Source organism: Macaca thibetana, chromosome 18 (assembly GCF_024542745.1).
Source record: "Macaca thibetana thibetana isolate TM-01 chromosome 18, ASM2454274v1, whole genome shotgun sequence".
NCBI lineage: Eukaryota > Metazoa > Chordata > Mammalia > Primates > Cercopithecidae > Macaca > Macaca thibetana.
In genome coordinates, this window is record NC_065595.1 from 71,007,536 (window position 1) to 71,033,032 (window position 25,497).

Below are 25,497 nucleotides of genomic sequence, written 5' to 3' on the forward strand. Positions count from 1 at the left end.
TTAAAACATATAAAATCTTGGTGTTTCTTATTGATGTTCTTACTCTTTTTCTGAAAATTTCAAATATCTGAATGTATATGAGATTTGAGGTAATGGCATTATGTTAAAATTTTAATTAAAGATATAAAAATACTTTTTAGAATGATAAATCTTTTCTTAAGAAGACAAGGTACCCCATAGCTTTTGAAAAAATAAATCTTTCATATAATGTTGCCACGAAAACCAAACAATTAAAGCTGCAGAAATTTCAAAAGTGCTTGAAACCATCCTATTTAATACGAATTGCTGTATATTTGATAAATAATTAGAAGAATTGGCAAACAAGTAAATATACTACGAGAAAGTTGTGAAATAATCTAAATATATGAATGTTGGCCAAAGAGGAAACAACTCTTAAAATAATTGGAAAGAAATCGATATAAACTGAAAAATCCCATTATGAAAAGCTAAAATGTTAGGTTTATAAGAATATATTCATTGAATATGTTTAAGAATAACACATTTACAAATAAATATTTAAGAATCATCCGTCAGGCCGGGCGTGGTGGCTCACATCTGTAATCCCAGCACTTTGGGAGGCCAAGACTGGCAGATCACGAGGTCAGGAGATCGAGACCATCCTGGCTAACATGGTGAAACCCCGTCTCTACTAAAAAAATACAAAAAATTAGCTGGGTGAGGTGGCGGGCGCCTGCAGTTCCAGCTACTTGGGAGGCCGAGGTGGGAGAATGGCGTGAACCCGGGAGGTGCAGCTTGCAGTGAGCCGAGAACGCGCCACTGCATTCTAGCCTGGGCGACAGAGCAAGACTCCATCTTAAAAAAAAAAAAAAGAATCATCTATCAATTGAGTGACTGGTGCATTGATCATTCTCGGAGTTGGTTTTGACCAACTGATTTCTGACAAATTGGCCTGGAGCTCTTGTCCTCCACGTATGAGTCAGAGAGAGGACTAGGCAATGTCTTGGGGAGCACATGCATGGCCAGACAAAAAGCTCAGGGGAGAGCTCCGTCCGACAGCAGCAAGGTCATCAGGGTGACTTTCCGTCCAATAAGTCAAGTCACTGTAATTTCATCCTTAGTCCGTCTGCCAAAAGCTATCTGTCTCCACCTTAATTATCAGCTAAAATCTTATTGTCTACACCCACACATCTCTTCCCTACTGGGACCCTCATAAAGCTCTAGACAAGCTTTCTTTTCTTGTGTATTAGTCCATTTTCATGCTGCTGATAAAGACATACCTGAGACTGGGCAATTCACAAAAGAAAGAGGTTTAATGGACTTACAGTTCCACATGGCTGGGGAGGCCTCACAATCATGGCAGAAGGCAAGGAGGAGCAAGTCACATCTTACTTGGATTGTGGCAGGCGAAGAGAGGAGTGCTTGTTCAGGGAAACTCCCCTTTTTATAACCATCAGATCTCATGAGACTTATTCACTCCCATGAGAACAGCGTGCGAAAGACCTGCCCCCATGATTCAGTTACCTCCCACCGGGTCTCTCCCGCAACACGTGGGAATTCAAGGTGAGATCTGGGGACACAGCCAAACCCTGTCACCTGTTTTTCTAATCTTGAAGGACAGTTTGTTGGATGAGATTTTGTAAGACAGAATACCAAGGGTTCCACCTGAAATAGTAGCCTCATTTGTCCCTGTCCCTGCTTTCTCAGTGCCACGGCTTGTGGGATGAAGATGACATGACTGAAAGTGGCATGGACAAGGAGGAATCAGATGATGAGCTCTCCCTCGGTCATGGCAGGAGGGACTCCTCGGATTCTCTCAAGTCCATCAACCTGGCCGCGTCCGTGGAGTCAGTGCATGTGACCTTCCCGGAGCAGCAGACAGCTGTCCGGAGGAAGCGCTCCAGCAGCAACTCCGAGCCATCCCAGAGATCCAGCTTTTCTTCAAACAGATCCCAAAGAGGTAGCTGTCAACACAATGTATCTAGGCTGCAGTTAGGCCCCAGGTGGCCTCGTTTTTCTCGTGCCTGTGGGTCTGGGGCAAGGGAGTGTACTGGGTGCTATGAAGAGACAGACGTTGTTATGTGAAAAGAAAAGGGCTTCGAAATCAGAGAAACTCGAGTTCAAATCCTGCCTCAGCTGTGTCACCCCATTACCCAAAACACCTTATTGTATCTCAGGACAGAGGTTTCAGATAATTGTGAAAAATGGCCGGCACACTGCCTTGTACCTGATAAACGCCAGGCTCATGATAATTTTTGTTACATGCGAAAAATTTGCAGGGCATGTCCAGAGTGCTGTCAATCACACTGTATTTTTTAAACATATTTAGATGTAATTGATGAGAACTTTTAGCCAAACTACGGTTATTTCCTAGTCTAATAATTAATTTTTTCCTAAACAACAAGTATGATCAGAAAGTAGATACGCCTCACAGCTGCCCCTCTTGGAATCACTAAGCTTTTGTATCTATGGGGCTCGTGTCTGAAGCTTTTGTATTTACGGGGCTCCTGTCTGAAGCTTTCCATGCAGTGGTGTATAGTCATCTTCAGAACCTGATTTTGAGGCAGATACTGGCAGATTATGTCATGTTCATTTTATAATTAGAGAAACTAGGATAGGAAAACAGACATGGGGCATCCTGTCTGGAGCACCTGCATCCTAGTACCCCAGTTAGCACAATAAAAACTATCCTTCCAGTTTATTTACTTCTGAAACAAAGATTGCGTAACAATCCAGGAAAGAGCCGCCACGGGGTGTTAAACCCCACAGGCCTACAATGGGAGCAGAGTTGAGAGGACAGATCCCAAAGGGCTCAGTAATCATTCATAAATGCATCCGTGCATACTCATCCTCCCAAACAGTGCCGAGCTGTCCCTCCACCGTGTGGGCTCTGAGGGCTGCTTCTGGGATATTTAGGAGAACAAACCCCGGGCTTCACCATCCATCTTTGATCTCTTTTTATTTCTAGGCAGCACAAGCACCCGAAACAGCAGTCAGAAAGGAAGCAGCGTTTTGAGTATTAAGCAAAAAAGCAAAAGGGAACTTTATATGGAAAAGCTTCAAGAACATTTAATCAAAGCAAAGGCCTTTACCATAAAGAAGTGAGTCCATGAGAACATTTGGAATGTGAGCTTTATTTTACGGTTTTGGGCTTTATTATTTCCTATAAACCAGGGGCAAAGAGCAGAGAAGTAACTTCTCGTGTCACAAATGTTACCTGTATAAGGCAGAATGAAATTACCCCTTTTTGTCTAGTTTTTAAAAATCATTTTTCCGTAAGCGTGATTCATTTTATATCCATTGCATTTATGCACATGCTTTTTCTATTCAAACAGAGAAAATGGGTCATTTCAAGGGCTCATGGATTGTACTCTTAGGCATGATCGTGGGGAAGTCCAGCCAGACTGAGAGGACTACAGTGTCAATGCTGGAAGGGCCTTAGAGCTGCACTCTTACCCTGAGAAGGGGACAGAAGGGCACGGTGGGGAAATGCTTTGTCCGTGGCCATACACCTGTTCCCCAGCAAATGACACAGGTCCCTCCCCCTGCTGGGGATGGAAGTGGTGCATGGGACTGGGACTGCCAGCTGGGAGTGGAGCCCTGAACAGAGACTCTGAGAGCAGGAGAGCCAGTGGCACCCGAACGTGGCATTGAACTGAAGGCAGGTCCCAGAGCAAAGATAGGGCAAAGGCTAGACAGAGGAGCAAGAGCCAGCAGGGCACCGCACTGAGGCACAGAACAAGGCACAGATAAAAGGCCAGGGCAGTATGTGGGAGCCATGATGGACAGAGGCCCTAAAACAGGAGGAGCAGGGACATCGCACATTCGGACACACGTGGACCAAGCACTCCAAGTGTGAGCACCCTCCTGCATTCCCTCCTTTACTTCCCACCTTGGCCCTAGGCATCAGGTCTTCTTATCACTCCAGTTTTACGGATGAGAAAACTAAACACAGAGGTTGCACGGCATGCTCATGGTTCTTGCAGGTAGTGAGCAATTGAATCAGGCTACAAACCCAACACCTCGTTCCCAGGGCATCATACCGTTCTATTATCCTTCAAGCAAGAGGAGAGGGTTGTGGTGCCATCAGCAGAGAGGGCTGCAGTATCTATCTTGGCAGTAAACGTGTATACACTCTCCGTTAGAACAGGAGCCGTCCACAGCGGGACTGTCCTGAGGCAGAGAGAGGAAGGTGGGACCTGACTGGAAAGGAGAATGCGGAGGAATGGCACCATGGCAGTGTCTGGTCATTTCTGCCATCCTGCCCTTCCTGAAACAAGCGGGTTGGGGGGGGGGGGGGGGTCTCCATCTTGCAGGACGCTGCAGATCTACGTGCCCATCAAACAGTTCTTTTACAACCTCATCCACCCGGACTATAGCGCCGTGACTGACGTGTATGTGCTCATGTTCCTGGCTGACACTGTGGACTTCATCATCATTGTCTTCGGCTTTTGGGCCTTTGGGGTAGGTTGGGGGAGAGGCCACAGCACCCGCCCTGACCCACAGCGATGGCGTTCCTTCCCGTGAATTGCCTCTCTCGGGCATGAACTTGTTGTCTCTTCCCCAGAAACACTCAGCAGCTGCAGACATCACCTCTTCACTGTCGGAGGACCAGGTCCCAGGGCCGTTTTTGGTGATGGTCCTCATTCAGTTTGGAACCATGGTGGTGGACCGAGCCCTGTACCTCAGGAAGACGGTACTGGGAAAGGTCATCTTCCAGGTCATTCTTGTGTTCGGAATTCACTTCTGGATGTTCTTCATCTTACCCGGTGTGACTGAGAGGTAAGGTTTTCAGAAGCCGCAGGCACCAGCCCACCTCCGTGCAACTGTGTTTCCTGAGGTGATACTCACGTGCATTGCACAGCAGAACTGCCCGCCACAGGCAGAGCCTTGGCACAGCAGCGCTACGGGTAGCAAAAGCTAAAGGTTTGGGTCAACAGTCAATGCAAATCCAAAGTGTGAACTGATTCCTCAAAAATATTTTAATTAGATTTTATCCACATTTGTAGAAATAAGGTTTCTATAAATAAGAAAGGTGACAGCCTTTATGACCAGAGCAAACCTAGGGTCTTTGTACTGTGTTTCTGTCTCCACCTTAGCAGAGGTGGAGGTAAAGTGGAGTGTGGTCTTGGGGGCATTTTTGAGAGGGAGAGAGGGCACGAGACTAAGTCGTGCAAGAAATAGATGAACAAATGGAGGCTGCTTAATGGATAGAAGAAGAGATAGAGGGAGCGGGATGGGGAGCAGATGATAGAGTCTCCGCATAGGAGACTGGTGGGGGTTAACTGCAGCGGGGTTTGAAAGCACCTAGCAGTGTCTCAGCTCATGGTAAGAGAAGCAGGCGGACCCATCCTGCTGGACTCTGCTGCTGTTAATACAACTAGTGCTGCTGCTCAGGGCGGCCAGAAGCTGTCAGGAAAGGGCTGGTAAGATCCTTCAAAGTGGCCACTGTGCTTCCCTCTCCTAGAACCCTAAGGAAAGGGTGTTGACCTACAGTTCCCCGGTGTGCCTGGCATCTCCAAGCTCTGCTCCCTCTGAGCCTCCTCCCCAGCCTCCAACCCAAAGTCTACTTCCTCCTTACGCTCCAGATCGCTGTTCAGATGACACTTCTCTATAGACCGTCTCCCACCCCACGCCTCCAGGCGAAACAGTGCTTATGACTGTTGGTGCTCATGCGTGAACAAACGATCCGCTCAGGTCGGCAAAGAAAAACACAGTGGAGTTTTGTAAATGGGAAGTGTCTGCTCTGTCAGGCTACGAAAGAAAAGGCTCCGCAGAAGGTGAATGTGGCCCTGTCCATATGATGTAGTAGGAATAGAAATTTTTAACAAGCATATCTGATTTTATGTACACAAGCAAACTACAACTCTTCGTCACTGGCCTGGGGACCCACGTACCTAATCCAGTGAAGCTGCTGTCATCTGCTGTGGCTCTGAAAGTCTCCTCTGGAACTGCGCTCCCAGATTACGACATGCTAGCTGTTTGTTTTTTGTTTTTTGTTTTATTGTTTTTAGGGACAAAATCTCACTCTGTCTCCCAGGCTAGAGGGCAGTGACATGATCATAGCTCATTGCAACCTTGAACTCCTGGGCTCAAGCAATCCTCCCGCCTCAGCCTCCAGACCAGCTGGGGATACAGGTGCACATCACCACTCCTGACTATTTTTTATTTTCATTTTTTGTAGAGATGAGGTCTCACTATGTTACCCAGGATGGTCTCAAAAGCCTGGCCTCAAGCAGTCCTCCTGTCTGGGCCTCCCAAAGTGCTAGGATTGCAGGCATGAGCCACTGTGCCCAGTCAATGATGTACTATTTTAAACATCCTCAAGTATCTCTGAAAAGTCTTCATGCTTAACAGTAAATTTGATCTTTTGATCACACCTCCGAGTCATTTGTAGCCAAGTCTTATGAATAACATTATCAAACAGGCAGCCTGATATCATTTGGGAAGTATGAATAGAAAGTAATGAAAAAAATGGATTTTACGTATGTGGCTTATAAATAAACCAGTTCAAGTGTAATTTCTATTAAGAAAATCCAAATTGTTTCTAACAGTAGCCAGAGCCTAATGGCTGCTTTTGTCTGAGTATATAGGTTCTGCCCTTTCGATTTCAGTATAAGAATTATTGCTTTATAATAATAAATGGTGACAATGCAGATATTTTTAAAGGAAAGTAGAATTGGGATACTTTTTCCTGAGTCTACAGTAGAAGTAAATAAATAAAGGATTGTTACCCAGAGGATACACAATAGCCCAATAAGTTCTCCATTCCACACCATATATTGGGAGATTAAATATAGCCCAGGCTGTAATAATAATTCAGATGAAGGCCACTGCTTGTACAAATATTATAATTTTTTTCAGGAGAGTTTTGTGAATATTATTTGTTGGTATTTAAAATAGAATACATAAAATATATTTTTCAGTACAAATATTTAATTATATCTGCCCCTCTTAAATCAGAGAAATAAACCAAATTCAACACCTGAAGTATCTGAATGATGAACTTAAATACTTTTTCTGATGTTTAACAACATCATGTCGGCTTTCTTCACCAACACTCACAGAAACTGTTAATTTCAGAGAAGAAAGACATCTTAAAACGCCTTCCAAGCCTATTATCTAATTTTGCAGATTAAGATAGATACACCCCAGAAAGAAAAGTGATCTCCCCAAAGTCATTCAGCCAGTGAATGGTGATACTAGATCCTAATCCCAGGCCAGCAAAATAAGTAAAAATAAAAGACATCCAGATTGGGTTGGGCACGGTGACTCAAGCCTGTAATCCCAGCATTTGGGAGGCTGGGCCAGGAGGATCACAAGGTCAGGAGTTAGAGACCAAACCAGCCTGGCCAATATGGTGAAACCCCATCTCTACAAAAAAAGAAAAAAAAAAAAGCCATATGTGGTGTTGCGCACCTATAGTCCCTGCTACCCAGCTACTCAGGAGGCTGAGGCAGGAGAATCGCTTGAACCCTGGAGGCAGAAGTTGCAGTGAGCTGAGATCGCACCGCTGCACTCCAGCCTGGGTGACAGAGTGAGACTCAGACACACACACACACACACACACAAAATCCAGATTGGAAAGTGAGAAGTAAAATCATGCAGCAGATATGACAGTCTATATAGAAAATCCGGTGGAATCTACAGTAAGGCTGTCAGAAGTTATAAATGAACTTTGGAAGGTTGCAGATACAAAACAAACATACAAAACTCAATTGTATTTTTATATGCAAGCAATAAATGCTCAATAATTTGAATTTTTAAGAATATCATTTACAATACCACTGAAAATATGAAAAACTATCGTATTTAGCGATAAATATGATAAAACATGTACAAGATTTTTACAATGAAAATATAAAAGGCATGGCTGAGAGAAATTAAAGAAGGCCTAAATAAATCAAGAAGACTTAAGTTCATGCATCAAAATACTTGTGAATTTCTCATGAATTTTGGGAGATGCAATTTCTCCCCAAATTGATCTATAGATTGACCGCAGTGCACATCAAAATTCCAGCGAGATTTTTTGGTAGAATTTGGTAAGCTGATAAAAATTCATATGGAATTGCAGAAGATCTCGAAGAACTGAAATAACTTTGAAAAAGAACAGTATTGGAGCACTTATTCTTCCTGACCTCAAGCATTATTATAAAGCTGTAACGATCAAGCAGTGAGATGTAGCCTTAAGATTCAGACGAACAGAACAGTGGAACAGAACAGAGTCCAGAAGTAGGAGACCCACAGTCCCAATTCAGCTGATGTAGGGAAGGTGCAGAGGCCATCCAGTGAAGATAGAACAGTCTTTTCAACAAATGCAAATGGTGCTGGAACCATTAGGTATCTCCATGGGGGTGTGGGCAAGAGAGAGAGAAAGAGAAGGAAAGAAGGAAGGGAGGGAGGGAGGGAGGGAGGAAGAGGAAGGAAGGAAGGAAAAAGAGAGAAAGAAAGAAGGGAGGGAGAGAGGGACGGAGGGAGAGAGAGAGGGACGGGACAAATCCAAAATATGGCACAAAGAGAAATATGCTGCTTGTATCAAAACCTTCAAGTATGGATCTTAATTTTAAGGACAGAGAAGATTATACCAAACTCTCACCAAGTTAAAAGTTTTCTTTTTATTTCCTTTTTAAAATTTGTACTGACCATATTTAAGACATTTGGAGAATGCTACATTTATCCAAAGTTTAAAGTGGTCCTATAGCGCATCATTCTTTGAAATTATATTCTAAATTGTTTTTTCTAGTGTGAAATTTACTTCTACTATTTTTTTTTCAAGCTTGTGCTAGCAGTCTTTAACTATTCAATACTTCACTATTCACCTGGAGAAAAGACTACCATCTGTACTGTTGATGAAATCTTTAAAAATAAATAAAGGTTAGGTCATGGAGTTATAGATTTGCAGAACTAGGAAGAATTGTCAAATGAAGACGCTGATGTCTTGAGAAATGATGGCTTGGAAAACATACCCCATAACATACAGACAGAACTGGAACCAAATCCAGGGGTTTCCAGAGTTTTTAATCCATTACCTATTTTTATAATGTGTAATAAAAAGAAATTGAGAGTCCACCTATCAGAATTCTTTCTCCTACATACTCCAAATTATAGATCCTCTCTCTCTCTTTCTTTCTCTCTCTGTCTATATATATGTGTGTGTGTGTGTTTATATGTATTTTTAATATATCTCATATATAATGTATATAGATTTTTTTCTTTCTGGAGCCTAATTTGGACTATGGTAGCTGCGTCATCTACATAGTGAGAAAATTGTTGTCAGTAAATTCGCTTAATAATTTATTTTAATTATGGCCTAAACAATGGTATAAGACAGATTGAAGGCACCATTCACAGGAAATCGCTTTAATTATCGAATTTTTTAATCCCACCTTTTGCCTTTGAAGTGATCCACTATGTGTAGACAGTTTATTAGAATTGAGTTTGAGCGATGAAGGGGAAATTCTGTTGGCCTGTTGTTGTTGTTTGAATTCAACACTGCCATCCTTTTGTTTCAGACGAGTATTTCATTTCTTCACTTTCTGTACTTTTACATTTTAGGAAATTCAGCCAGAACCTGGTTGCCCAGCTTTGGTACTTCGTGAAGTGTGTTTACTTCGGGTTGTCTGCTTACCAGATCCGTTGCGGCTACCCAACGCGAGTCCTGGGAAACTTCCTCACCAAGAGCTACAATTACGTCAACCTCTTCTTATTCCAAGGGTAGGGACGCTCTGCATTGTCACAGTCACTGATGGGGGAAGAATAGCAGTGGAAAGGCATTTTGTTTCCCACCTGAGAGGGAAGGGGGAGAGGACGAATTCAGCAGTGGGAATCATTGTGGAACTCTTACAATGCTGGCAAAGGAACATGGATGCCTCTTGAAACACCTTTCTATGTTTAATTGCCACAAGCCTGTCCGGGTGCTGTTCTACATTCATCCACATGGGTTAGGATCCTGCACAATTACTGTGTTAATATTTGAGAATGAAAACTAGGGATACATGATCTGTAAGTATTTATATGCTTCTGGGCACAACAGAACACAATATTTGGAGCCTGGACTATTCCAAATACCTTGGGAATTTCAAATTATCCTTAGAATTTTTTGTGTGCAGTAAGTTCCTCCATTGAAGAGGGGCATTCTTTCTGGCAAACACCAACCTGAATGCCATGACCTGTGTGCTCATGTAGTAAGTTAACTACTCAAAGCACATGTGCTGTTTTATGTGACAAGTTCAGCGGTAGCATCTCCCCTCTGTTCTCTCGCAAACTAAACCACAGCGTAAAAAGTGAGGCAGTCCGTGGCACTGCTGGCTTCTCCTCAGCCCCAGACAGAAGAGGTGTTGAGTGCCCTCAGCTGCTGTGAAGCGCCGAAGGGTCGTGTTTCATACAGTGCTAGCCTGTGACTGGGCCTGATGTCTCTTCCGGGGATTGGGTTTATATTCACGTGACAGGGCTGAGGCAGCCTAGGGGAGAATTGCTGAGGGTCGATCCACACTGCTGTGAGGGCCCTGGGAGAACCCAGGTTCTCCAGGCTGGGAGACATTCTGTATCAGTCAAGAGACAAGGAAAATTCTTCAGAGCCTGGAGGAGCCCAGGCCAATCCCTTCTGAACACAACTGAACCACAGAGGCTGAGCCAAGACCATCAACTTGGTACTTCAGCAAGTCCTGCGGCTGAGGGGCCTCACACCCTGGCTCCCCACAACCTCTCCTCCTCCCTCTGCCTCCATCCGTTTGCCCTCATCTTTAACCTACCAGGTGCACCACCCCTGCTTCACTCATCCAGCAGCAGAGCCACAGTCACTCAGCACCCCATAGCCAAGAGTCTCATAACATGAACAAATAAATAGGAAAGAAGCTGAGTCACCTTCACACATATTTAAAAGTGAGATCCCAGTTGGTTATGATAATCAGAGAAAGGGAAAAGAATGAAAAAATACAAATCCATAGATTCCACTTATAATGAAAAGAAGTTGTGTTCCAAGTTGGGTTTTACTGGAAGGGTCACCAGGAGAACTTTTTCTGAGTCATGAGGTTAAAGCAGTAAGGAACTGCTTGAGCTCCCGGGTGAGCAGGGTGGTGGGGGCCACCTACGAATGTCTCTGATGAGATGTGTTTCCTGCCAGGTTTCGCCTCGTGCCCTTTTTGACTGAGCTGAGGGCAGTGATGGACTGGGTGTGGACAGACACAACCTTGAGCCTGTCCAGCTGGATCTGTGTGGAGGACATCTATGCCCACATATTCATCCTAAAGTGTTGGCGGGAGTCGGAGAAGGTAAGAAACCAGGAGGTGTGCCTTATTCCTGTCTACTTCTCTTAGATACAGGCTGGTTTTAAGATGAATGTGAGCTTCTGCTCACAATGAAGGCATGAGGCAAAACTATCTCAACCTATAAATGTCCCAGTGATTTCCAGCCAACTAGAGTTGGGAATTTTAGACTTACTGCCGCCATAGTCATCAATAGCATCCAGATGTTTCTTCTTTTGGAGACATTGTATTGTAGTTATTTGTTAAAAACGGTATATTGCTTGATATATCCCAAAAACTCTTAAATGGCTCCTTTAGGAGCAGAAAAGAATGTGATGTTGTAGAGAAAAGTGGGGCTGGTGGTGGCTTGGACTCATGCTTACTTCTGACTCACTTTTTGAAGAGGGATGGACAATTTAACCTCTTTGTGCAAAGAAAATTGAAGTGCAAATATCTGCTTATTCTGCTAGGTTGAATATTAAGGTTTAAATATGTCTAGATTACTATTATTTATTGCACTTCTCAAAAGTTTAATATATGAAAGAAGAGTCAGTTGCATAAGAGCAATAGAAATACCCAACAAACATTAGCTGGGGTGGCATGAAATGTCTTTCTCTCTCATCTCAAAATACCCTCCTCGAAAAAGGCTCCTCTGTGTGATTCCTGGTGTGTTCTACAGCTTTCCCTGGGAATTTCAGCGTTACAGTGATGGGGACTGTTGTACTGTGGTCTCTGTGTTTATGGGTTGTAAAAGCTACTGTAGTCATGTCCTGTACTGACTCCCAGGCCTCTCTCCTGGTTTGTAATCTGCGGCTAGTGCCTATGGGTAAATGGTAGATTATTTTTCCTTATCTTAATCTGCTAAAATGAATGGAACCCTCCTGAAGATAAATCACACTGCCACGTCGGGGAGTGGGGTTGACCCCATGTTCTGCATGTAGCTTGGCCTGAGGGGTAACGCTGAAAGGACAGAGGTCATGGAGCAGCAACACTGAAGTAAGAACACACATGTAGAACAGGAACAGCTTCAATGCCAGACAGCACAGCTCCAACTTCCCCTTGTCCATAGTCTCTAAGCAGGGGGCTTAGTGGGTCCTTCATGAATCTCTGTTAAAGCAAACAGAAGCGCCCCCAGCCTTACCAGTGCACGGGCTCCTGTAGGAGAGTGAGCGCCTGCAGCACGCACCTGCCCCTCCCCATTCCCTGAAGCCAGCGCCCAGAGGGGGCTTTTCTCATCATACAAATCTTTTTTTTTTTTTTTTTTTTTTTTTTTGAGACAGAGTCTTGCTCTGTCACCCAGGCTGAAGTGCAGTGGTGCCATCTCAGCTCACTGCAAGCTCCGCCTCCCGGATTCACACCATTCTCCTGTCTCAGCCTCCTGAGTAGCTGGGACTATAGGCACCCGCCACCACTCCCAGCTAGTTTTTTGTGTTTTTAGTAGAGACAGGGTTTCACCATGTTAGCCAGGATGGTCTCCATCTCCTGACCTCGTGATCCGCCACCTCAGCCTCCCAAAGTGCTGGGATTACAGGCATGAGCCACTGCGCCTGTCCCATACAAATCTTACTTTAGGACTCGAACAGCATTGTCTTTAAGAACACGTATCATTAATTAAATTAAAAATCATGGTTTTCCACCCTCCAAGGGCAGGGAAGGGTCAATTGAAAGGCACAGATTTTAAATATTCAGGAATTGAAAGTAAAGTATCTTTCTCTCGCATAATCCCTTAAAACCAGAAGGTTCATTCGGCCGGATACTTGATCCCTTGGTCCATAAGTTCATCACCAGCAACACCCACCCACAGTCTTGAAGGGAGAAGGCCGCTCAAGTCCTGTTGGCCCCTGTGGAACCACCAGGGGGTGCTGGAGCGACCTCAGGACAGCTTCACATCACTACCTAACTTCGTTTTGAGATTGGGACAAGGTTGCTATCCCCATTTCAGAGCAAACAGAGAAGATTCAGGGCCAAATCCATGTTCCCAGCACCGCAATAAGAGCACTCGCCTTTCCCTAATCCCGCTGCCTGCGGGAAAGCACCTGAGCCTGAGCCTTGTCTGAACTCTGTTGCAGAGATACCCTCAGCCGCGGGGCCAGAAGAAGAAGAAAGTGGTGAAGTATGGCATGGGAGGAATGATCATCGTCCTGCTCATCTGCATCGTCTGGTTTCCTCTTCTCTTCATGTCTTTGATCAAATCTGTGGCTGGGGTCATCAACCAGCCCCTGGACGTCTCCGTCACAATTACCCTGGGAGGGTATCAGGTGATCTCTGTGCATACCCCGCCTACCAGAGCCTTGCCCCACGCCACACTCCTTTATGATAGATGCCTGTAGGGTATTTAGTTATGAGCTGCCGACCCCGCTGTCCTATCTGTATTCTGACTGCTCAGCAAACACGTGATGTATGAAATGAGGTGCCGAAGACATTGAGAGACTAGTTCCCCTCTGGTCTTGAGCACGGGAATAATCCCTCCAAAAAGAGATCTCGGATGCCATTTTTCATGGGATAAACATATCCTACATAAATGGGCTAATATCCTACATAAATGTTTTTCTTTTGACTCAGGATGGAGAGAAGAGCTGGGGAATATTGACAACACTGTTCTCTTTGTTTTCCAGCCTATTTTCACAATGAGTGCCCAACAAAGCCAGTTAAAAGTTATGGACCAGCAGAACTTTAATAAATTTATACAAGCTTTTTCTAGGGACACCGTAAGTAAATCCCTATAGTAGATTTCTATGAAGACCTCTCATCTAAGGGAGCTCACTCGTTGTCATTTAATGCTTTTCCATGCCTGAGGTGATGGGAAGAAGGACTTTTCAGGGTTGATCAGTTACATACAGCATATTCACTTTGATAATCTAAGAAGTTATGTCTATGTCATGAGTGGTAATAAACATTTAAATATTGATCTATTTTTAAAATTGTTCAACTTTTTAAACTGTGGTATATATTCATCTCTTGACTAGTAGGCCTACTCTGGGAATCTGTCCTAAGAAGTAATTCAAAATATGAGAAAGCTCTATCTAGGCACTGGCTTATGAGTACATTCTCTGTATTAGCAGAACTGGAGGCAATTTGCGGCTCAGCAAACAGGAGCTGGTTGAGGAAATTAAGGCAGATGTATTAAATGAATTCGATTAGCACTGCATACCCTAGAGTGGTCATAATGGGAGAAAGAGCTTCTACTTTCCATTTTATTTACGTGCCATGTTGTCCAGATTTTCTAAGCAACTTATTTTGTAATTAAAAAATTCATTACAGAGACTATAAATGACATGACAATTTCTCAAGCTAAAACATAAATTTTAAAAAGGCTATTATTTTTTAAATTACAAAAAATAAGAAATACATCCCCTAAAACTTAAAACAATGATGATGTTCTGGTAGCAGGATGATGGCTGATGTTATTCTCTTGTCTATATTCCACACTTTTAATAATATAACATAATCCTCATCATTAAAATTTGTCTTACAAATAGTTTTTTTTATTGAAGAGAGTGAATAGGAAGGAGATGCTTCTCTCTTCTGTAAATTGTCACCTATAATGCACACGGTCAACACTAATCTGGAACAATGAGCAGTTCTTCAGAGAGGGTTGGGATGTCCTGAGCAGATTAAGTTTGGTCTCTCTCGTGAGAGGGACATTCCCCGATAGGTGATAAATTTCCTTTTTAATGGAAAGGAAAAATGACACTAAATTATCTGTTTTTCCTTTATCGTTTAACTGGAATGATTCCACAGCTGTATTGATGGTAGCAACTGCTGGGATTGGGTAATGTAACTGGAAACTGCCCATACCTGTGGGTAAGGAAGCCAAATTAGTATGATGGAACACTCAAGACCATCCATTATAAAAATATTCCCTTCAAAGGGAGAAACCTTTTCCATACTGCCGGTTAAAAGGAAGAGTAACTGCTTTATTTATACAGCATGATGCATATAATCTATTTATGCATGTGCATTTGTGCACATACAGGGTGCTATGCAATTTCTGGAAAATTATGAAAAAGAAGACATAACAGTAGCAGAACTGGAAGGAAACTCAAATTCTTTGTGGACCATCAGCCCACCCAGTAAGCAGAAAATGATACACGAACTCCTGGACCCCAATAGTAGCTTCTCTGTTGTTTTTTCATGGAGTATTCAGAGGTAGTTACTGTATTTCCATGCATAATTTATCCCTTCCCCCAGTCTAAACATGGAGTTGGGGGATGGAGGGTGTGGTGGGATGGAAGAATGGAAACTTTAGATTAATGTGGATCTTACTTTGTCATTACAGCCTTGGGAACTTACCTTCAATGCCAAAGCTAACATTTTTGTTTATTAAATAATGACTTGCCTAGGAATCACTAACCAGACTAAGAACTTCTTAGTTTTCCTTTTTTGTTGTTTTTAGCTAACTTTAGTTTTTTGGTTTTGGGGTTTGTTGTTGTTGTTGTTTATTTTTGCATTTAAAAATCCATTGTATTTTATTACCTTAATGTACAATTGGTGAAACAACACTTAAATTTCAAATGTTTCTTACTATAATGCAAAAGAGTATTACTCTGAACACCTCCCTCATGCATCACTTACATCACTATTATAAATCTACCACAGGGAGCCTCTCCACTTAGATTTTCCTCATGCATCTTACATTTCACTGTCCATAATCTTCCGTGGAAAAGGAAGTGAACGATGCCCACTGGAGACAGAAAGCCTAGCTCTAATGCAGTGAGAACTGACCACGTGCTTTCACATAAACACTAAGAAATGAAGGCAGAGCATCAAGTGATTTGAAAGTTGATTTAAATTAATATGTGGCTTTTAGAAAATCTAAACTTTTTTCAATGCAAAAAAAAATTTGAATGTAACTATAAATCTCCAAAAAATCAATATCCTGCTCCTTTTAAACTGAAATCCAAATAAATTTCATATTTTAATGTTGGATTATTCTAGATAATAACTTTAGATTTTAAACAGAGGCTGGCAGTGAGTTCTGTGAGCAAGAAAGAGAGGTAGAGAGAAGAGAGGCAAGGTGATGATTTACAAAATGAAACAGTCTGGGTGAATTTTACAACTTCCACGAAAGGCTGAAGTTTGGTCTTAATGATAAAGAAATTTCAGGCCGATTGCGGTGGCTAACACCTGTAATCCTGTCACTTTGGGAGACTGAGGTCGGCAGATCACTTGAGGCCAGGAGTTTGAGACCAGCCTGGCCAACATGGCGAAACTCCGTCTTTACTAAAAATACAAAAATTAGCCAGAAGGTAGTAGCACACACCTGTAATCCCAGCTACTCAGGAGGCTGAGGCAGGAGAATTGCTGGAACCAGGGAGGCAGAGGTTGCAGTGAGCTGAGATCATGCCAATGCACTCCAGCCTGAGTGACAGAGCAAGATTTCGTCTCAAAAAAAAAGAAAAGAAAAGAAAGAAAGAAAAAGAAATTGCAGCCTCTGGAGACCCAGATTATCACTTGCATTCCACCGATACTGGGGAAGCCCTGCCTGACCCGCTTCCCAAGTGTGAGATGCGAGGGCAGCTCGGCTGTCTCCGAAGGGACGGACTTCCTGAGAGTTCTCTCTGCCCAGCCCGAGCCAGTGGCCAGCACGTGGCCCCTGCTTTGTTTTTCCTTGTGTTGGTAGAAAGCGCATATCTTAGCAGAAGTTCTCACATCCAAATACTGCATCCAAAGCCCAATAGTTTAGTGATGCAGTTTTGGGAACCTCAACATAATACACCAGTTGATTAACTTAGTTCTTTCATCACAGTTTTGAGATTTAGAACCCTAAGCAAGCTTATTTGGGCAGGCAAATAGTAGGTTCATTTGGGTCCATGAGACCGACTTGTTAGAATTAAGAAAGAAGCATGACAGTTACAGAACAATGCCTTCTAGCATCTAAAATTTACAAGGAAATAGTGTTAAAAAATTCAAAGTGGGGCTGTTCAGAATGTAAAGAACTCTGTCAATCTCATTTTCTCCTTTTCAGTGTCCCAAATTCATGTCCAACTCTGTATAAATTACCAAAAATTTACTTTCTAGCCTTTTCTTTAAAGAGCTACCAAAAAAATAGAAACCAACAAAACAATTAAAATTCAATTTCTGACTGAATATTCTTTTTAACACATGGAGTCTGTTTATCATCGTGGAGACTAACATCATTGGGTTGATAAAAGAATATTTTATAAACTCATATTAAAACATCAAGATGGGTTCTCTTTTGATCAGCAGGTTCCTCCTCTTTCTCACCTTCGACTCTGTTTTAAAAGTGTTCGTGGCCTCCTTGGGCTCTATTAACTCAATTGTCTAAGAAGCTGAGCATTGAGGTGAAGTGGACTGAAAGGGTCGGGATTGACAATTGTGCACCCAATGAAAGCATGGTGACATTAATCAAATTAAGAGTTAAATATGTTGTAAATCTCTTTTCCAGACTTCTGAATAATCATTGACATTAGCTTTTTTTTTCTTTGCAGAAACTTAAGTCTGGGTGCAAAATCGGAAATAGCAACAGATAAGCTTTCTTTTCCTCTTAAAAATATTACTCGAAAGAATATCGCTAAAATGATAGCGGGCAACAGCACAGAAAGTTCAAAAACACCAGTGTAAGTTTATTTTTCTTACTAATAGAGCTTTGTTAGGTATATGCAGCTGATCCAAAATGTCCATCTACAGATTCATGTGTATGAGGAATGCAACTTCATTCTTTGGTAACACAAAGTTAATTTCTATTTGGAGGCCCCATTTTGCAAGATTAAAGAAACTTAATCTCAGCTGTGGAGTTTTCTGTCCACTGTCCCCAGGGTTATGTCTATGTTCTGAATGAGGGTTTGGGCCAGGCACGGTGGCTTATTCCTATAATCGCAGCATTTTGGGAGGCTGAGACAGGTGGATGCCCTGAGGTCGGGAGTTCAAGACCAGCCTGACCAACATGGTGAAACCCTGTCTCTACTGAAAATACAAAGATTAGCTAAGCGTGGTGGTGCACACCTATGATCCCAACTACTCGGGAGGCTGAGGCATGAGAATCGCTTGAACCCTTGAGGCAGAAGTTGCAGTGATCCAAGATCGAGCCACTGCACTCCAGCCTGGGCAACAGAGCGAGACTCCATCTGAAAAATAAATAAACAAATAAATAATAAAAAACGAATGAATGAGGGTTTGTATGGTGCCAGGCTCCAGGAAGCTCATCAGTGCATGGAAAGTGCTGGCCTGCTGGGCTTCCATTGAGAGAGACATTATTCTTCCAGGTCTGTCTTCAGTCTGCAGAGTAGCTGTCTCCCTCAGCTATTGGGACCCATTCTGAGGCACACTAGAAATCATCATGCTGATTCTCATGCAATTTGGAGGTGTGGGGGCTCCGGCAGGTCCACCTGGGTTCACCTGACCCAATATAATATGTGCCCAGTGGTACCTCATTCGCCCCTGGGGGTACTGGGCTCTTGGTGCCTCTAAGGGCCCTATTCAGGAATGCGACATGGGACTGCACTAAAATGACCCAAGCCTCTTGTCATTCGTGTCTGCCACCTGATCGTGGGCACCCACTTCACTCGTTCACCCTCAGTGGAAGGAGGTGGGCTCAAGGTTCCTTCTTAGGGAGCCACTAGTGTCAAGCACATTCTCCTCCCACTCTCTGTCCACCTGGCCCAAAAAGTATTGATCTCATCTCTGGATGACAAACCTTGCTCTTATCTGACCATAATCACCAAAAGCCAGGCAAAGACCCCGTGAGACCCTTTTCTACTATTATTCCTGCCCCTGGGTCTCTGAATGGGGGTGGAGCATACAGGGTTAAGGAGTACAAAGGGTAAAAGGAAATTTGGGGAAAAAAATTATATATCTCAAAATATTATCCTGCCACTTAAGTACTCCACTTCCAACAGATGCAAGCTGAGATGTTTAGATTCTAATATTTGAACTAGCAAGAAAAAAATGATACGGATCTAAAACTGCTAAACATAATAGTTCAGGCATCCACCAGTGATGCCCCCAGTTTTGTCTTTCAGACTGCCCTGGCCCCATTGTAATGCATGGAATATACAGATCACCAGGGTGCAGGCCTTAGAAGTATTCCCAGACTGAGATATGTTTTGCAACTCACTAAAGTTGAAGGGCCCTTGGAGATTGTCAGATCCTTTCCCATCACTTCCCAGATGAGAAGGCGTGTCTACTCAAGAATGTATTCAAGGCACTGGGCTTGTGGGAGGCAGAGGTCACTCGAGGTCCAGGCCACCATCTCTCTTCACCTCTCACTCCCCTCTAGATCAGTTCATGTAGTCTACTTGTGTATTAGTCCATTCTCATACTGCTAATAAAGACTTACCTGAGATTGGGTAATTTACAAAGGAAAGAGGTTGAATTGACTCACAATTCCACATGGCTGGGGAGGCCACACAATCATGGCGGAAGGCAAAGGAGGAGCAAAGGCACATCTTACATGGCGGTGGGCAAGGGAGCGTGTGCAAGGGAACTGACCTTTATAAAACCATCAGATTTCATGAGACTTATTCACTATCACGAGAACAGCATGATGACGGAGGAAAACCTGCCCCCATCATCCAGTTGTCTCCCACCAGTCCCTGCCATGACACGTGGGGATTATGGGAGCTACAGTTCAAGATGATATTTGGGTGGGGACACAGTCAAACCATATCAGCCTGATTATAGATATGTTTGAAAATCTAAAAATTAAAATACGAAGTGTGCTCAATGGTATGGATAAGAATTAGAGGATCCTAGTAAGAAAGAGTGCCCCTTAGCTTCAGAAACAAGCTGCAGAATTTAGAAAAGGCCTGTGGCTGTTTGTAAGCCAGCACCGAGCTTGTTGTACAGACTTACATGCAGATCCAGATAAAGCTCAGTGAATTTGCTCCACATCAGAGAGTTTTGATTGTAATAGGAACCCATAAATTATGATGTCTACACATTGTACAGATATATGAAATTTTCACCATTATTTGGTGATACAAGGTCAACAATAACAATAAAAAATCAATTTTAGTGGGTAAAACAATTAAAATGTAATTATATCTTTTTTTTTCTTAATGTACAGGACCATAGAAAAGATTTATCCATATTATGTGAAAGCACCTAGTGATTCTAACTCAAAACCTATAAAGCAACTTTTATCTGGTAAGAATGAGAAAAATTTGTTTCAGAATTGTTTTCAATCCTAGTTTTATTCAATTTCAACAGTGTGTGTCTGGGCCTTCATCAAACTGCTTTTTAGTTATCTCTTCCTGTGTGACAAGACATATAAAACCTCTGCCTGCCTTCACTAGCCCAAAGGAGTCACTCATTCAGTTGGGACCCACATTCTTCATTTTCTCTTTTTCATTGATATGAAACTTGATTGACTTAAATTCACAGCAAGTTTCTTATAGTACTGATTCATCAGATTATAGACTTGTTTCTATTAGCAGCCAGATTACTGACAGGAAACTGCCTCATGCATTGTTAAATATGTCTGCCCCTCACAATAAGAACAATAAAAAGATAGCATGAAATGCACTTGATTCCGCCCAAGGATTAGTAAGTATCTCTAGAGGCACTTTAGTGATTTAATTTTCCCAATATAACTTGGATGGTATAAATTCATGTTTCTGGATTCTATTAATTATCAAGAATTGCTTGATTCCATGACTTGAACCAGAAGCAGATGTATAGATCTGGACAACATGGAAAACCAGTGCAGTTATCTGGCACACATTCATTCCTTCTCCAACATGGGCCGTTCACTACGCAGTAGGCAATAGGCCAGGCACTGGAGCCTGGGCTCCATGCCGCTGTGTTTAGCTAGAAAGACGCAGACATAAGTGAAGAGTTGGAAAGCCACACAGAGATTGGCCTGGTAGAGGCCCAGTGGAGGGCCCTGGGGATGGGCAAAAGGCCAGGCTCCATATCACACATGTTTCTTCCTCAGCAGTAAATAAGTATCTCTTGCAAGGTATTTGCAAGACGCATTAAGAAATTTGCTATTTCCCTTTCAGTCAGGAATAGTTGTAGAAATGTTTCATCTGGGCATGCAGATTGCTCAACAATCAGTCATTCCCCATGAAATAATTCTGTCCCTCCACAAGCTCTTCCCGAGGTGACTCTGTGCTGCAGGTTCCTGTGTTTCCTCCTTACAGCTGTCTCCCGACTTCAGAACCAACATTCCTCCTGTTCCTGTGTGTTCTGCGTGGTTCGCCTTCTTCCTTGATAAGGACTTTGGCTCTAGCAGGATCATACTGTGCCTTACTCTTCTTCATTGATTCATCCTTCCATGCCATAGACATTTTTTGTCAAGTACCATTCTTGGATTCCTACCATCTAGGACAAGCTTGTCCAACCCGCATCCCATGGGCTGCCTGTGACCCAGGACAGTGTTGAATATGGCCCAACACAAATCCGTAAACTTTCTTAAAACATTATGAGATTTGTTTGTATGATTTTTTTTTAGCTCATAAGCTATCCTTGGTGTTAGTATATTTCCTGCATGACCCAAGGCAATTCTTCTTCTTCCAGTGTGGCCCAGGGAAGCCAAAAGATTGGACACCCATGATCTAGGAATTCAGTATGAAATGATGCTGATGTGGCTCCCACCGTCACAGAGTTTAGTTTATAGTCACCACCATGTTTCTCAGGGGAAGCACCAGTATTGTTGGCAGGAGTGGAATCTTCTTAAAAAGACCTATACAATGTCACTACAGGCTTTTTACTGTATCTTTTACAACTCGTTTGCATTCACCCTGAACTCCAATAAAAGTAATCATTGACCCGACATTATGGTTCTCAGAGATTTGCTGAGCTGTGTCCCATCACCCTGCCTGAAATGAGCTTCCCTCCTCACCCAACTTCACCTATTGAAGTTCTCACTTGGCAAATCTCAGCTCGGAAGTTATCTGCTCTGTGAGGCACCCATGGAGCATACTAGCCAGAAGTGGTGTCTCTAAGCCAACAGACCTTGTCAATGCTGGTCCTATGGTGGCTGTCATGTGCTCATAAATTGTGCTCATGTACATAGTCTTTTCCCATGGAGATAAGTAACAATGTTATATGCAATTTTGGAGCCCTTTAGCACTTAATTGAGTGCCTTCCTCCCATGAGACATTCAACAGATGCTGCTAATATGAATGGACTGGTTGATTCAATCACAAGTCAGCGATGTGGGTTTTTAAGTGTCTACAGAGTCATTTGGGATTACCAGCTCAGCCGCTCAGGTGGTGGATCCTCCACTTTTGCCCTGTGGTTTTGCTGCCATGTCCATGTAGCAACAGCAGCTGACCTCTCTCACTGAAAAGGAAAAATCACTGAGATACCCAGACCCACTCTTCCTTGTCCATTCCCACTTTTAGCATGTCCATGCATCCTTTTCATCCTGGAACCGTAGGCTACAGTTAGTAACCAGATTTTGCCATCTGAAAACATTTTTGCATTAAATCCTAAAATTCTCATGCTGACTTGATTTTGTGTTTCTACCCTTCCAGAAAATAATTTCATGGATATAACCATCATTTTGTCCAGAGACAATACAACTAAATTTAACAGTGAGTGGTGGGTTCTCAACCTGACTGGAAACAGAATATACAATCCGAACTCTCAGGCCCTGGAACTGGTGGTCTTCAATGACAAAGTCAGTCCCCCAAGTCTGGGGTTCCTGGCTGGTTATGGGTAAGGACTCATTGAACACTTCACAGTTACAAGAGTCTACTTCTGTATCATATAAAGTTGAGAGTGGGAAATCTTTTGTCTTCTTAGAATTCACTAATTTTAGAGCTGCAATATTAAAATGCACACGTCCTTGGCCCTTCATTTCAAAAAATTAGGCACCAGAGTCCCAAAGAGATCAAAATGCCCAGTGTGACTCACACAGCCCAGGCATATGGCTTCTTTACTCCACGTCTTCCTGTTATGGCACAGTTTGATGCAATCCAGTGTTTACATTTAGAAACTGGCATAGAAATGCCACTTTTCTGCTTAGATTTCCTTCTAATCCTTAGCAGATTGATCTATCAGACATCCCACTTTTGAACTTCTGAACCATCGCATCATGTTCTGATGCTTAAATCCTAGGACACGCACATCCCCACAAGACACAAATATAAAATATTATATTTCTCAAAGTTAGCCTCATAAGAAATGATTTTCCCCCAGAATTTTATAAAAAATTAATCTGAGAGACAGTATCTGAGAGACAGCATTGCTAAAAAGAAAGGAGCCTGCCACAGAAAATCGTATATAATCACATTTCTACCAAATATATGATTTATGCATTTAATGTATGCAATAAAACCACCTAAAATCCATACATTAAACGGTTAGCATTGATTATTTCCAGAATGTGAGATTGCAAAGGACTTTTATTTTTCAAGTCTAACAGTTCTGTAATACATAATTCTATTTTCTATTTATAATAATTCTATTATAAAAAGTCAACTTTTTAACCAAAGGGAAAAAATGTGAGATTTGATATGCTTATTTCTTCTATGGAATTTGAGACAAAATAATATTTTTTTCTTTTAGACATGCTTTATTAACTATATTTAACTGCTATATGCAATTTCTACTTACTGTTTTTTTTTCAGTATTATGGGATTATATGCTTCCGTTGTGCTTGTGATTGGGAAATTTGTCCGAGAATTCTTCAGTGGGATTTCTCACTCCATCATGTTTGAAGAGCTTCCAAATGTGGATCGAATTTTGAAGTTGTGCACAGATATTTTTTTAGTTCGAGAGACAGGAGAACTGGAACTAGAAGAAGATCTCTATGCCAAATTAATATTCCTGTATCGCTCACCAGAGACAATGATCAAATGGACTAGAGAAAAAACAAATTGAAACCTTAGAACACAGACTGCAAATAATGTTAACATTTGAATTTTTTTTAAAAGCACAATATTCTCATAAGAGCTAAGCATTTCTAGTTCAATGGAAATGATTTGTTTCTCTTCTGACAGGTAGACAAAAGGAGCTGACATCCTTTTGCAGTAAAAGCTACCTTGCAAGTTAAGGCACTGTTGAAAATGTTATTTGTAACTCCATTTCTCTGAAATCAGGGCTACTTGCTTTATGTTTTAGTCAACAGTGTCTTGCATTCTGATTGACCATGTGAAGGAATCATGTATGGGCCCCGTCCCTAAGAGAAGCAGAAGAGGAGTCAGAAGGAAAGATACCTGTGTTTTCCTCTGTGGGCCCGTGCCCTTCCTGGAGAGATGCTACAATGCAATATACAGAGCTCCATCCCCACTGGGGAAGCTGCTGTGATGAGACTAGATGAGCCTTCAACACACTCAGAATATGCAACAGCAATAGGGAGCAGACAGCTCCTACCTGTGTTTCTAGGGGCAAAAGAGAGGGAACTAATTGCCCATGAAGATGCCAGTGGAAGGATCAGCCTCATTCTAAGCAAAAACATAACATTAGTGATACTCTTACTGCCTTATCTTAACCAAGGACTAATAAGATACCTTTCCATTAAACACCAGTGACTTCTCAGGAAAAAAAAACAAAAAACAAAAAACAAACAGCAAAACAAATGGTGTGGACACCTGCTTTGTTGTGGTCCAGCAGTGACCGGCTTCAATGAGGGGAACCATTCTGGAGGGCTGCGGTCTCCTGTGCAAACCGACGTGAGGCAGAAGAGTAAAAAGGCCAGCCCAGTGGGACCTGGAATACTTTGTAACTCTTTAATAACTGAGGTCAGGACCGCTCTTCTGCCTTCCCTGTCCCTCAATGTGCTTTTTCCCATTTCCATGATTTAAGGCAATGGTTTTTCCAGTATGTGACATTTTCCTTCCTGTTTTTCAGGTATATCAAAGAGTTTACATATTCCAATTCACATTTTTACATCTGAGACGGGTTTTTTAAGTTCATAATTATGAAAGAAATATGTATATTGAGCTTGGGGAAATAAAAATGGCCTTTTCTTAAATTATTATTATTGGTAATACAACCTCTTCATTAAATAACAATGTAGCATGAAAAATTTATGATTGAAATGTAGTTTTCATTACATATTAAGATACAGTTTCTGAGAAGAATCATTGAATGGACTAGAATATGTCAAAAATTGATCCTGTGTAGTTTGGGTTCAGGGCTGACTTAAAATAAAGCACATCCTGCAAAGTCATTTTAAGAATACTCCTTATTTTGCTTTTTTGCATGAAATAGAAAACGGATTGTTTTGATACAGTGTACAGTTTTTTTTTTAATCAACTGAAATAAGAATCCACTTCTTGCTGGTTTTGTTTTGTTTTGTTTTCCTCATATAAACAGAAAACAACTAATAAATAATTTCCAAAAAGGAAACTATTACAGTGAATATGGAGCTTTAAAAAAG

The 25,497-nt window shown here is 42.2% G+C and overlaps 1 protein-coding gene across 11 annotated transcripts in view; it reads left to right on the forward strand.

The window, feature by feature from the left end:
* Positions 1-25,287, forward strand: part of PIEZO2 (piezo type mechanosensitive ion channel component 2) — a 465,650-nt gene extending 440,363 nt beyond the window's left edge. For 9 of the 11 annotated variants that reach the window (XM_050767526.1, XM_050767528.1, XM_050767531.1 and 6 more), the window contains 13 exons: positions 1,666-1,918; positions 2,927-3,059; positions 4,275-4,422; positions 4,526-4,740; positions 9,514-9,672; positions 11,081-11,228; positions 13,271-13,459; positions 13,817-13,909; positions 15,178-15,350; positions 17,654-17,782; positions 20,230-20,309; positions 22,646-22,829; positions 23,744-25,287. In XM_050767526.1, coding sequence (XP_050623483.1) covers positions 1,666-1,918; positions 2,927-3,059; positions 4,275-4,422; positions 4,526-4,740; positions 9,514-9,672; positions 11,081-11,228; positions 13,271-13,459; positions 13,817-13,909; positions 15,178-15,350; positions 17,654-17,782; positions 20,230-20,309; positions 22,646-22,829; positions 23,744-23,996 — 2,157 coding nt within the window. In that variant the 3' untranslated portion in view covers positions 23,997-25,287. Of the gene's footprint in view, positions 1-1,665; positions 1,919-2,926; positions 3,060-4,274; positions 4,423-4,525; positions 4,741-9,513; positions 9,673-11,080; positions 11,229-13,270; positions 13,460-13,816; positions 13,910-15,177; positions 15,351-17,653; positions 17,783-20,229; positions 20,310-21,307; positions 22,617-22,645; positions 22,830-23,743 lie in introns of those variants that run through there. The other 2 variants (XM_050767529.1, XM_050767530.1) reach the window with 2 other exon arrangements.
* Positions 25,288-25,497: the final 210 nt, after the last annotated feature.